This window comes from Oryx dammah, unplaced genomic scaffold, assembly GCF_014754425.2.
Source record: "Oryx dammah isolate SB20612 unplaced genomic scaffold, SCBI_Odam_1.1 HiC_scaffold_27, whole genome shotgun sequence".
Lineage (NCBI taxonomy): Eukaryota > Metazoa > Chordata > Mammalia > Artiodactyla > Bovidae > Oryx > Oryx dammah.
Genome location: NW_024070211.1, coordinates 55499850 through 55512204, shown reverse-complemented (window position 1 = coordinate 55512204; position 12355 = coordinate 55499850). Strand labels below are relative to the sequence as shown.

The following is a 12355-nucleotide window of genomic DNA, read 5'->3' as shown; positions in this document are numbered from 1 at the left end:
AACCGGTGTCTCTTGTACTGCAGGCGGATTCTTTACCGATGAGCCACGGGGAAGCCCCCACCTTTCTGGATCTCCGTTTCAAAATGCTTTAAAATGTGCCAGTTAAACTATCTCTAACTTCTCTTCCGGCCCTAAAATCACAGCTTTATACCTAAGAACCCATCCCTACTTTTTCTTTCAACCCAGAACAACCACCCTCGCCTAAACCTTGTTCTTACTCAACTGCGTACTTTGTGACGTACCCGCTGGATCTTAAAACACAGCAACTGGTCCCCGTGACGGCGAAACTAAACAGAGGGGGTGGAAGACTGAACTCTGAGGGGTAAAAAAATGTACGTAAGCCCAGGAGTTGCACAGCCAGCGGCAGAAACCTGAAGACACGGATGGGTAAAACGGACGCTACGTAGCGACGGCGGAAGCGTGAGGCCGAGAGCCGATTGGATGGCTGAGAAGGCGGGGCCCGCGCTCACAGCGCTAGGAAGAACGAGAGAGGAACCAGGGAAGCTGCGCGCGCGTCACTCGCTGTTTTCTGCACCCTGGCTTCCCTTCTCCGGAGCGGGAGGGCGGGTCGTAGGGCGTGCCGACGCCGTGTGACGTCACAAGGGGAGGAGCGATCCGAGGGTCCTGCCGGCGCGCGGGCGCGTTCCGCAGTCGGTGTTTGGGACGCTGGGTGTTCGGAGGCTCGGTCTCTGCTCCGGGTTCGGTATCACAGCCCAACCCTCCCCGGAGTCCGGGACGGACAGGGCACAAGCTCGTGTCTGTGTGTCAGCGGGACTCCGGACAGAAGCGTCCTCTCGCTGCCTTTTTTTCTTCCTTTTATCCAAAGAAGGGGGCAGCTCTCACGCTTGCCTTCCTGTCGCCCCGTTGGGAGCGGGGTTGGTGTGCGGAGTGGTTCGTCTTTTTTTCTTTTAAACTTGTGAGCGCTTTTTTTTTCCCCCTCCCCCTTTTTTAGGCTTAGTGCCGTCTGGACTGGTTTCCTCGGTCCCTGACTAACCGCTTTCTGCCCCTTCTCTCGCTACCCCCGCCCAAGGTCGCCCCTCCGCCCTCGCCCCTGGCCCGGGGTGGGTGGGAAGCTTTGTCCGGCTCCCTCCCCACCCGAGTCTCCGCAGCGTAGCCGCACCTGCCTCAATATGAACGGGGTCAGGGACCCCCCTCTTTTTATAAAAGATATTAAGCCCGGACTGAAAAACTTAAATGTCGTCTTTATTGTCCTGGAGATAGGTAAGTGGGGTCCGCAGCCCGCCCCGCCGCCCTGTGCGTCCCGGGACAGGAGGGAAGGGCACCGCCGCTGCGAGCCGGGGGCTCCCCTCCCCCTCTCCTCCCTCGCTTCTCCCCTCCCCCATCCACGTGGCCTCGTTGCCCCCCGCCGGCTCGGTAGCCCGCCTGCGGCGAGAACCCGGGGCACTGCCTGTTCCCACCTTTCAGGTGCATTTTGATCCCGGAGGAGGAGTTAGCTTTTTGGAAGTCCTCATTATCTAATGCACCCCTCCCCCTTTTGATTTTTAAATCTTCACAGGACGCGTGACCAAAACCAAAGACGGCCATGAAGTGAGATCATGCAAAGTAGCAGATAAAACTGGCAGCATCACTATTTCCGTGTGGGATGAAATCGGAGGTCTTATACAGCCAGGGGATATTATTCGGTTGACCAGAGGGTAGGTGTGCTTAAAAGGGTTGGGGAATGAGTGCGCCTCCAAAGTAGGAGTCTGCAGAATCCGAATTGGCTGACGCTCGGCACCTTGGCAAGTTCTGGATAAAGTTTAGTGTTTTCTGTGGGCCACTCCAAGGATTTTTGAGCCCCATCCATGTTAACCTGAGATGGTGGGCGGCTTTGGGGTGTAACACCTTTGCTTTTAAAAGTTTCCCAGTTTCAGCTGGGAATCTAAATAGCCACACCTTGTTTACAAATTAGGTAGATTTTTAAATATCATTCTAGAATTACTCAGTCTTTTTAGTAGATTATTAAAACTGACATAGTTAATACTTCATCTTTTTTCATTAACTATATAATGTACTTGTCACTTAGTTTATTTCCCCAACCTTTCCCCCTTTTAATAACTTTCGAAGTCCTACCCATATTTTATTTGTATACATATTTAGACCGTGTGTACTTAAATTGAGATTGTAGCTGGAGAATTTAGCCAGTTTTGTAGTGTGTCAAATTTGTACACAGATGTTAAAAATTGAAAGGAAGTTTACAATATCTGGAAGGTGCATTCTTGAAAATGATTCTTTTTGCCTACTGTTGTAAGGTCAGTGTTGCACAAAACCCAGAATGTTGTGCAGAAAATGTTTGACAGATATCTATGATACCTCTGTCCAAGAGTTAGTTGGCAGATTGATTTTTAAAAATAATTTAGTACATTCTTTTGGAGGGTTGGTGGGGGAGGTTAGAAGTTAGACTGCATTTACCAAGATTTACCAAGTTTTTAACTTTGGAAGATAAAATGCTAGAGAAGGATCTTTAGGTTTTGGAAGCTTTTTGGTTTACAGAATTATAATAATTCATTGGTCATAACTATAGGGAAAAGTAGGTGGAGATTGATGTTAGCTTAGTGAATAGAATCTCAGAAAAGTGTTGGATCACCCTGAAAGTAGAAACCTAAGAGCCCTTTGATAGTATCTTACAGGTCTTACAGCACCTTCAGGAAGTGAGGCAGAGTATCATCAAAGAAGGAAGTGAGAGTCAGGACATTTTTTTCTCATACACTGTGACTCATTATGACACTGGTTAAGTCTTTTAAACTTCCACATTTTTAACTTGCACAAAAGAGAATTTCTACCAGGGAGAGTAGGGTGAAAATTAGCATAATTAAACTTTTTTGGCTGCCGAAGTATCTCATCCAGTGATTAGAAGTTATTTTATACACTGTAAACAGCTTCTCATTTCGATTATCGCTTATTTTGTAGTCACAGAAAATACTTAGATGTGTCCATCAAAAAACCTATGGAAAAACTAAGTCAGTAGCCAAGTAGTATCTGTAGGATCTTAAGGAGTATAGTTACTGAGGAGTACAGTGTAAAGTAAAATTCAAACCCAAAGAAATCTACTATTTTCTAACATTTGTTTAATCTTGAAGTTACTACGTTTTCTCAACTTTTCTGTAAAATGGGAATCTCAGGTGGCGCTAGTGGTAAAGAACCTGTCTGCCAGTGCAGGAGACTAAGAGACATGGATTCAGTACCTGGGTTGAGAAGATCCCCTAGAGAAGGAGATAGCAACCCACTCCAGTATTCCTGCCCGGAGAATCCCATGAACAGAGGAGCCTGGCGGACTACGACAGTCCGTGGGATCACAAACGGACACAACTAAAGCAACTTAGCCCGCATACCTTACTTACTAAAGTAACGTACCCAGTGGAGTCCGGCCTATTTGTAAGGCCCTTAAATTCTTGTTGAATCTAACAACAGAAGCTTTGGAAGAAAGGTATACATCTCAATAATTGGAATTTGAATATTGACATGTATATCAGAAAATCCTGCAAACATTGATCTCATTCCTGAAATAAGTGAAAGTTAAATGTTTTAGTGCTGCAATTCATGGGGTCACAAAGAGTCGGACACGACTGAGCGACTGAACTGAAATGTTACAGTTGCAGTAAGTTCAAATTTTCTCTCAAAATAGGTGTTAATTTTTACCTTAATAAGGGAAGATATTAGTGCACTGTCTCCTCAGTCAGTTTTTTGTGTAACAAAGTGATGAATCTTTAATAAATAACATTTACTAAATACATAATGTGAGACTAGAAGAATTTTATTAACTTGTATTAAAAGATAAACCATCACTGTACTTAGTTAAATAATGCTTGGTTATAATGTATCTTTCTAAGTCATGAAACTTAGTTGTACAAATAAACAAGCCTTGGGCTTATTTTGTAATACTAAATTATATTTTTCATAGATTTGTGTTTAGGATTATTTTGTCTAATGATACTATCTGAATTCAAAATTGTTTAAATGTTCAGCCATTGTTGCTAAAAATAGGGAATTTGGAAAAACAGTGTAAGATTATGATCTTAGTTTTTTAGCCCCTTCCTGGATTAAATTTACTAAATTTTTAGTAACTTAGGAATAACACATACTAGCCTGTGTTTTATAGAGGCAAAAGAAAAACTATTTTACCAATATCTGGTAGACCAATTACATAAGTGTAAAATTAAACACTAGGATGTAGATTTTATATGTCCTGTGATTGAATAAGGTAATTTCTGCTTAAGTCTCTGCAGTTTGAAAGTTCTCCCTTTGTTAATTCAATAAAGATGTGATCTTTGGAGTAAATTATGCTTGCTTTGCAAAAAGACTTCTATTTTCTAGGGTTAGTTATTGTTTAATTGTATCAAAATTTGGCAGTAGATTTTTCTTCATATTATTATTTAGTAAGTAACAAGTTAATCAATGGTAGAGACAGGGCTTGACCCCCACCTGCACCCCAGTACAAAAAGTTGAAGGAAACATACATATTTCCATAGAACTGTTTCTTTTCTTTCTAGGTATGCATCCATGTGGAAAGGATGTCTGACACTTTATACTGGAAAGGGTGGAGAACTTCAGAAAATTGGGGAGTAAGTATTAAAATGTTTCATATAATCGAATAAATTACAAATAATGTCAACAGAATAACTGGTAGGTATGAAGTATGCACCTCTTCCCTGACCTTTTTTGACTGGTAAACTGAATGCTTCCAGCAGCTTAACTTTCTGTGTATGTGCTAGTTTAACAGCTATCAGTACTATTTCCTGTGGTTGAGAATGTCAGTTTTTCCTGGCAAAGAGCATTAAGAAGCTGAACTCGAGATGATCCCCCGTGGGACCATTTCTGTTGGCTTTGGAAACGTGTGTCTTTCAGGTGTCACAAGTACCATTTGAAGTAAACTCTCTCATCTAGTGAATTTTCAGTTAAGAAGCTGAGTATTAGTTTTAGGCAGTAAGTTTAATTTTTCTTTTTCTCTGTTTATGGGTGAATATGTACCCATATGTAAAAGGACTTGAAGCAGTGACAATTGAATTCCTATATTTATCCAGTCTAGGTACTGGACAGGCTGCCCCAGTGTGAGCTTCCATAAACTACTACCCTGGTTGTCTCCACCTTGACTTGGAGGAACCATCCTCTCTAGGGGTGTAACGGTAGTTCAGTCTCCACACTGGCCTAGACATTTGGGATGTACTCATAAAGTATGGTGTAGGCAGTGAACCAGACCATTAAGTCCGTTCTACTTGGTTTATGCCTAAGACACCTACTTAATACCTATCAAAATAGAGGATATGTAAAGGGAGAAGCCAAAAATGGCACCAGAAAACAAAGGAAGAATGTTTTCCACACTGCAGGCATAAGATACTTTGGGAAAAATAAGCAGTCTTTGAGCTTTTTTAAGCTTTTAAAGATAATAAATTGGTAACACTGCTTTTGCTAGGAGGAAAATTAGAGTTCACTTCTGTTCATATTTAGAGTAATGTTAGAGCAATGTGCTGTGAGAGATCTTAGCATCAGTCTTACAGAAAGATGCAGGATTCTGACTCAGCCTTCACATACATGTACAGTATTTATAATAATGGAGGTCAGTTACATGAAGAACCACTGGAGGTCACTCAATGCATAGTGACTTTGTGTTGGGGTCAGTATAGGAGTTACCAAAACTGATTTTAATTTGTGGGTTGAGGAGCTAAGAAAATGCTTATGTGTAATGTTAATTAATATACACCATAGTCATTTGATAAGTCTTGGGATAAACTGTTTTCTTGATAGCCAGTTGTCTTTTATTAATGCCTGTAAAATCCACTTTTAACCTTGAATGATTATCTTTGCAGATTCACAGTGATTGGTCAAAGAATGACTGTGACTGGATGAGAGTGTGTGAGTGGATCAGTGCAAATCCATCACCACTGCTGGAAAAACCACTCTGGAACCCTATACATGGTTCAGAGGCATCAATCAGCCTCTGTGGAAAAATAGGACAAAGATATGTTCCTGTGTCCTTGATCTTTGACATTTAATTTTTGCAGTACAGAATTAGAACTAAAATACAGAATAGAACGTTTTTAACATTGTAGACAATCAAGTATTTGAGGTTTTTTTTTTAATGAAACAAAGCTTTTAGGAAGTTTTACTGTAAATGAATAGTTAGTTAGCATGTTGCTGTTTGGATAATTCATTGACATCTAAGTTCTTTATTCCTGTCAGTTATGCATACTATATAAAGGTTGATTATTTCAGAAATCATTCAAATTGTCCTTTATTGTCTTTCAGATTTTGTATGGTTTATTCAGAATTGCCAAATTTCAGTGAACCTAACCCAGATTATCGAGGACAACAGAACAAAGGGGTAATTAATCCAAATGTATTGTCTGTTTTTATGATTAGGCTAATTTGACTGTGTAATATAATTCTATGGCTAGGTTGCCAAGCTTTTCATATCCTAAGTGTAATGGAGACAGTTTTAAAAAGAATCTTTTAAAGGTCATTTTCATTTTATGTGTTTTGTGAGTCTGTATAGGATCTGAAATGGTGCTGATGAACCTATTTGCAGGGAAGGAATGGAGACAAAAACGTGGAAAATGGACTGGTGGACAGACTGGGGGAAGGAGAGGGTGGGACGAGTTGAGCAAGGAACATTGACGTATATACATTGAAGTGAAGTCGCTCAGTCGTGTCCGACTCTTTGCGACCCTATGGACCGTAGCCTACCAGGCTCCTCTGTACATGGGATTTTCCAGGCAAGAGTACTGAAGTGGGCTGCCATTTCCTTCTCCAGAGGATCTTCCCAACCCAGGGATCAAACCCGGGTCTCCCACATTGTAGGCAGATGCTTTACCGTCTGAGCCACCAGGGAAGCCTGTACTGTGTGTAAAACAGTTAATGGGAAGCTGCTGAATGACACAAGGAGCCCAGCCTGGCGCTCTGTGACAGCCTTAGAGGGGTGGGACTGGGTGACTGGTGGGAGGGAGGTTCAAAAGGGAGGGACACACACACATACACTTAGTTATGTCAGATTTGAGTTGTACAGCAGAAATCAACATTGTAAAGCAATTTCCTCCAATTAAAAATAAAATTTAAAAATTGTTTTTAAAAGCTTTGAAAGTTAAGAAAAGAATGGATGCATGTTATATGTTTATTTTGAAATCTTCATTTGATTAAGTTAAAACTTTTTTTTTATAGGCACACAATGAACAGAAGAATAATTCCATGAATAATAGTAACAATGTGGGTACAGGTACATTTGGACCAGTGGGTAAGATTTTTATTTTTTTGGCAGATTTGTAATCAGGTATAAGAATTAAGGGAATCTCTTATGCAAAAAAAATTGTCTTTAGGCAAAAATTAGTACTAAAAGGGAAAGTACTGTGAAAGAGGGAATTCTCAAATAACTACTTTTTCTAGAAAAAACAGATATCCTCTTAAGCTAATTTATTGAGCACATTCTGTATTTAAACATTTGGACCAGTTGCTGGGAACACAGTGATTAAGAAATTAAGTTTTGATGATGCATTATGCTTTTTTTTGTTGATTTTTACAGAATTTCTATAATCTAGTAAATATTTATAGTAGATGCAGAATAACTGGTTATTTTTGTTTACTGAAAGCATTTTATCCTCAGATTAATAGCTCACCTTAGTTTTTCATATGCTAATAGCTGGCCTTTACCCCTCAAAAACCCTCAAAGGTCAGTGGCTCTTATATCCTTGTTAAAGGTCTTTTGAAGCCTTTATTCTAAAGACTTAGGGAAAAGTCTTTTGTGATAGTAATTCATTAGGGTGGCTGAGGACTTCTCTGGCTGCTTAGACTGTAGAGAATCCACCTGCAATGTAGGAGACCTGGGTTCATTCCCTAGGTTGGGAAGATCCCCTGGAGAAAGGGCATAGCAATCTGTTCCACTATTCCTGCCTAGAGAATCCCCATGAACAGAAGAACCTGGTGGACTGAGGTCTGTAGGGCCGCACAGTTGGACACAGCTGAGCACACAGCACAATGTGGCTGGACTTTACTTGACCTGTTGGCTACATGTTTTGGCACAGCTCTGATGATTGTTATGTTGTGGGACACTTTGCTGTTTTTTCCTTTAAGAAGTTAGAATTATAGTCTCTCTCTTAAAACACTACTAACCTTATTTGAATCAAATGCCAATCCTTACAAAGTATTTTTCTTTTACTCTTGCCCTCAATACAGGTAGTACATTATGCTTTTTTCCTACTTTGTTATTCTCTCATTCAGTTGCCCAAGTTGTGCTTTTCCCTCACTCCTTATTGATGCAAGCATCAAGTTAATACATTTGAAGTAATTACACATTTGGAAAAACCTAGAACTCACACTGATTTTTTTCCAGTAGTTTATAAATAAAGGTGTTTGTTTTCCATAATCTTATAAGCATTAATAGCATGTGTTACGACTTCAAATAGATGTAATTCTGCCTGAAAATGGTGATTTTTTTTATATTCTCTCTTAGGAAATGGGGTTCAGACTGGCCCAGAAGCGAGGGGATTCCAATTTTCATATGCTGGTAGAAGCAATGGCCGGGGACCTATAAATCCACATCTACCAGGAACAGCTAATAATCAAACAGTCATGACCACAATAAGTAATGGCAGGGACCCTCGGAGAGCCTTTAAAAGATGACCTATGCCAAATACTCACATGTAGTTTTTAAACTACATGCCCTACTTGAACACTTCTTGCACTTTTATTTATTGTTAACTGTGAAAACTGTCCTTTATCTGTTTCTTTTTATGTTTTTGGTTTGTTAACAAGAGTGGTTTGTTTTTTATAGAAGAATTATTAAGCTGCTCGAGTCTCCTATTGAAGAATGGGAACACTCTGAAGAATAGGGGCATTTATTTTTAGAGCAAAAAGATCTTTGGATATCCTCTAAAAAACCTGCACCCATTTCATGGGTGAGTTACTTATGCCATCAGCATTTTAGCCTCTATGAGTCTGTCTTCTATATAAATTTTGTAATATTTAAAATAAGGCTTAGTGGGAGATGTTCTTTTGTCTTAAATACAGATATTGCCAACTAAAGCAATAACCACCAAAAAAACAAAAATCTGGTCAATGTTAACAGCAAGTTTTGAGTGTGACTCCAGGAAATGATTGACTTCTTGAGTGATTGCCATTAAGATTTTCCAACGACTGAATCATCCTAAACTCTTGTTTTGTTACCAAAAAGCATATTCTTTATCAGAATTATGGAACAGAATGTGATCTGTATTATGATAAATTTTTAGAAGGAATCTAAATTTATTTGAGGGTAGTCCTATTACTATTTATCAGCTTTGTGCATTATACTGAATGAAAATTTAAACCTGAGGCCTTGAATGTTTATTTTTTGAAACTACCGTGTCAAATATTGAAGTTTAATTTGAAGGAGTTATGAAGTGATAATGAACATTGATCTAACTTTTACAAATTATGGTAGATAAACATTATAGTGAAGGCAATTCAAATTGAATTTATGTAGAAATATTCAATCTTACAGGGTCCTGGCTACTTGCAGAAAATCAGCCTGGAGTGAAAATCTTATTTGAAGGGACTGTGTGTGTGTGTTTATTGTCAAAATTTCTGAACACAATTCACAAAGCCTTATCAGCAGAAGTTAAGAAATGGCTCTCTCAAAGAAGCAAATACAGCTTTATTTAGAAATATAAAGGTTAAATTTACTCATGTGATGTTAAATGGTGTCCAGTTCCACTTTTCACTGTAGCGTGGATAACTGGAAAATTTTTCCTTTGTCAGAATTAAACTCTTCTTCAAAATTATCTCTTGAATAAAATTTGCATTAATGTTAACAGACCTACCTTATTTTTGCTCTTTTCATGATTTACAGTGGAGAGCCAGTACTTTTTTTTTTTTTTTTTAACTGTAACTGTAGTCATGACTTCAGCCTGGGTGACTACTTAGCTCTGTATTTGTCACTTTGTCTTTTTTCTCTCACCTCAAATAGCAAAATAGTTTAAGTAGGCTTTGTTTTCTGAAAGTGCCATGGCATTTGAATATAAAAATCTGTGCCAGATATTTATTTGCTCTAATCCAGTTTCTGACAGTGTGCCACATATCAGGCACTGTGTCAGTAGTGTTAAGGGGTAAAGAAAGTAATGAATAAGCTCAAGAAGTTTCTTTATGTTACTTAAGTAACTGGGGATGATATGTTATAGAAATAAGTTTTCCCTTTATTCACATACTGATTATGATAGTTCATTTGGTTTTGTGACTAGTACCTTTTCAGGATGTTCACAAAATTACAGATGTTTGAAGTAAAAAAAAAAATGCAAATTAGTTTTTTTTTTAAATCTTTAAGTAAGGGTAGAAGCCCTAAGACTGAGTTATTTGTGGGAGAGTAGTATTAAAGGTGATTTTGAATGAACGAATTTTAGAGTTTTTAAAAAAATAATCAGGTAATGGCTTGCTGAGATGCTAATCCTGGCCTGATTCTCTTCACCTGTGGTATTGGACAAGCTGTTCACTTAAAACCTCTGTAGAACCTAAGGTGATATTACCTAAGTGATATTACCCCTTTAGAGTTATTTAAGATTTTTCCAAGTGAATGATTAGAATGATTTCTAGCTCCTAATAAGCAGTCAAATGTTTATTGTCTAATCATATCTCAAGAATAGGAAAAAATGCAGGAGTTAGGTGTGGAGGTATTGTTACACTTTAATGTGTTGAGATTAAGTAGAGAAAGACCTTACATTTTACTTCTGTGATTGATGTTTGCCTTAATTTAACCTTGCTGTTCTGTGGGTTTTTTAAAAAATCATTTATTAACAAATTTCTTTTTTCTTAAGGGAAGCCTCCAAAACCAAAGCAAAGTGAGTTACAATTCATATTGAATATTTGCCTTCTCAGCCTGCTTGGACAGTACTCATCAAGAAGTTAAGAGGAAGAAAGTTTCCCACCTTCCCCCTTCCTGGCGCTTTCAGCTAACAACTTCATAAGTTTAAACACCTACTGAAGACAAAGGCCATTTGATATAGAAATACACACTACTGGGTTTGGGTCCCACTTTATATTTCTAAGTCAGTTCTGAAGTGGATTGAAGTGAATTGAAGTCTCATTAGGCAGGTGGCCCCTTCTCTCTGGGCAGGTTCATTGGGGGGTTACTATAATACAGACTTGGAAACATGAAACCCATAAAGCAAGGTGGTGTTACATATTAGTGAAGCCTGCAGGATGCTTTCCCATGGACATTTATGCCAACTTATGTTTGCTTGGTTCCTGTAGTTTTAGTAATTGCATTTTAAATTTGAGGACAGTTTAACTTGAGGCTCCCCTATCAATGAGAACTGAGTATTTGTCACTTGTAGTTTTATATTTTAACATTTTAAGAGAATGTTTAATTTGCTTGAGTAATAATGCTGAGGGAATGATACTGAAAACAAATAGATGCAAGGTTAGTAAGATCAATGATCTATATGAACATGTAATCAGAAGGTGGTTAACCGGCCCTAGAAAGTTTTCTCAGAAGGTACAAATTTGAGAGTATTTTACATCAGTCTTAAGACATAGTAGCAGTTCTTAGTTTATATGGATCGGACATTCCAATTTAGTTACTGACATGCCTTCCTTTTTCTTATACCTTAATAATACATTACCATAATGTACCATAATGACAGATTGCTCTAAGCAATTGTAGGCTGCTGTGACTCTTAATTAAAGACACTTTATTCACAAAGGTTCTAGAAACAAAACCACGTGAAAAGCAGTTTAACATAAGACTTTCACACCAAAGTCTGTTTATTCCTCTAGACTTGTTTTTTGGGTAGCTTCTGCTATGATGCTTTTTTTCTTTTAAATCTACTTTTCCTTCTCTTAATTCGTTTTGTCCCCTATCCGATGGAAGTGAACATTTCTAGTAGAAGAGTCACAGTTCTCTGGTACAGGATTAATGATGAGTAAAAGCAGATATACTTGGCCATAGTGACAATCTGAGTTTTGAGGTTCCAGCCAATTATTAAATAGATGTTGGGGTAAACAGCCCCACATTTCACAAAGTAGTCATAATGACTAACAGTTGAGATATGCTTTTGAGGAAATCTAATTGTGACCTTGGGAAAACAGCACTATCCTGAATGGTATGTTGTTAGGACCTGAGGGGGAGAAACTAGAAAAACTTTCCAGGTGTGTTCAAATTTTTTCCAAGTCTCTTCAGGTTTACTTCATTAGGGATGCACCAGAATTTGTTCCGATGCTGTGATCACAGTACTCCAGGTTTCTGAGCTAAAAGTATGATGTTTCTTAAAGCACTAATCACAGATGAGAGAATCAAGTCCAGACCATCTGACAAGCCATTCATGTAGTGTTTCCTCATTAAGAACATTAGGTCCAAAGATATTCCTAAGACCTGTTTACCATTGAGATAATCAGTATG

General features: G+C 38.7%; 1 protein-coding gene across 2 annotated transcripts; it reads left to right on the top strand.

Moving 5' to 3' along the window:
- Window positions 1–640: 640 nt before the first annotated feature.
- Window positions 641–9781, top strand: NABP1 (nucleic acid binding protein 1). 2 transcript variants are annotated; one of them, XM_040228900.1, is made up of 6 exons: window positions 641–916; window positions 1517–1655; window positions 4491–4562; window positions 6244–6319; window positions 7153–7225; window positions 8438–9781. In XM_040228900.1, exons 3-6 carry the CDS (start codon window positions 4501–4503, stop codon window positions 8605–8607), a joined length of 381 nt encoding a protein of 126 aa, XP_040084834.1. In that variant the 5' UTR covers window positions 641–916; window positions 1517–1655; window positions 4491–4500; the 3' UTR covers window positions 8608–9781. The 2 variants fall into 2 exon arrangements, with proteins under 2 accessions (XP_040084834.1, XP_040084833.1); XM_040228899.1 differs by having other exon boundaries at window positions 650–1221.
- The last annotated feature ends 2574 nt before the right edge of the window (window positions 9782–12355 follow it).

What these genes read in the sequence shown, in the direction of transcription:
- NABP1 (XM_040228899.1), top strand. Translation starts at nt 1,131, where the DNA reads ATGAACGGGGTCAGGGACCCCCCTCTTTTTATAAAAGATATTAAGCCC. An exon ending in GAACTTCAGAAAATTGGGGA is followed by an intron (nt 4,563 to 6,243) that starts GTAAGTATTAAA and finishes ATTGTCTTTCAG; the next exon opens with ATTTTGTATGGTTTATTCAG. An exon ending in AGGTACATTTGGACCAGTGG is followed by an intron (nt 7,226 to 8,437) that starts GTAAGATTTTTA and finishes ATTCTCTCTTAG; the next exon opens with GAAATGGGGTTCAGACTGGC.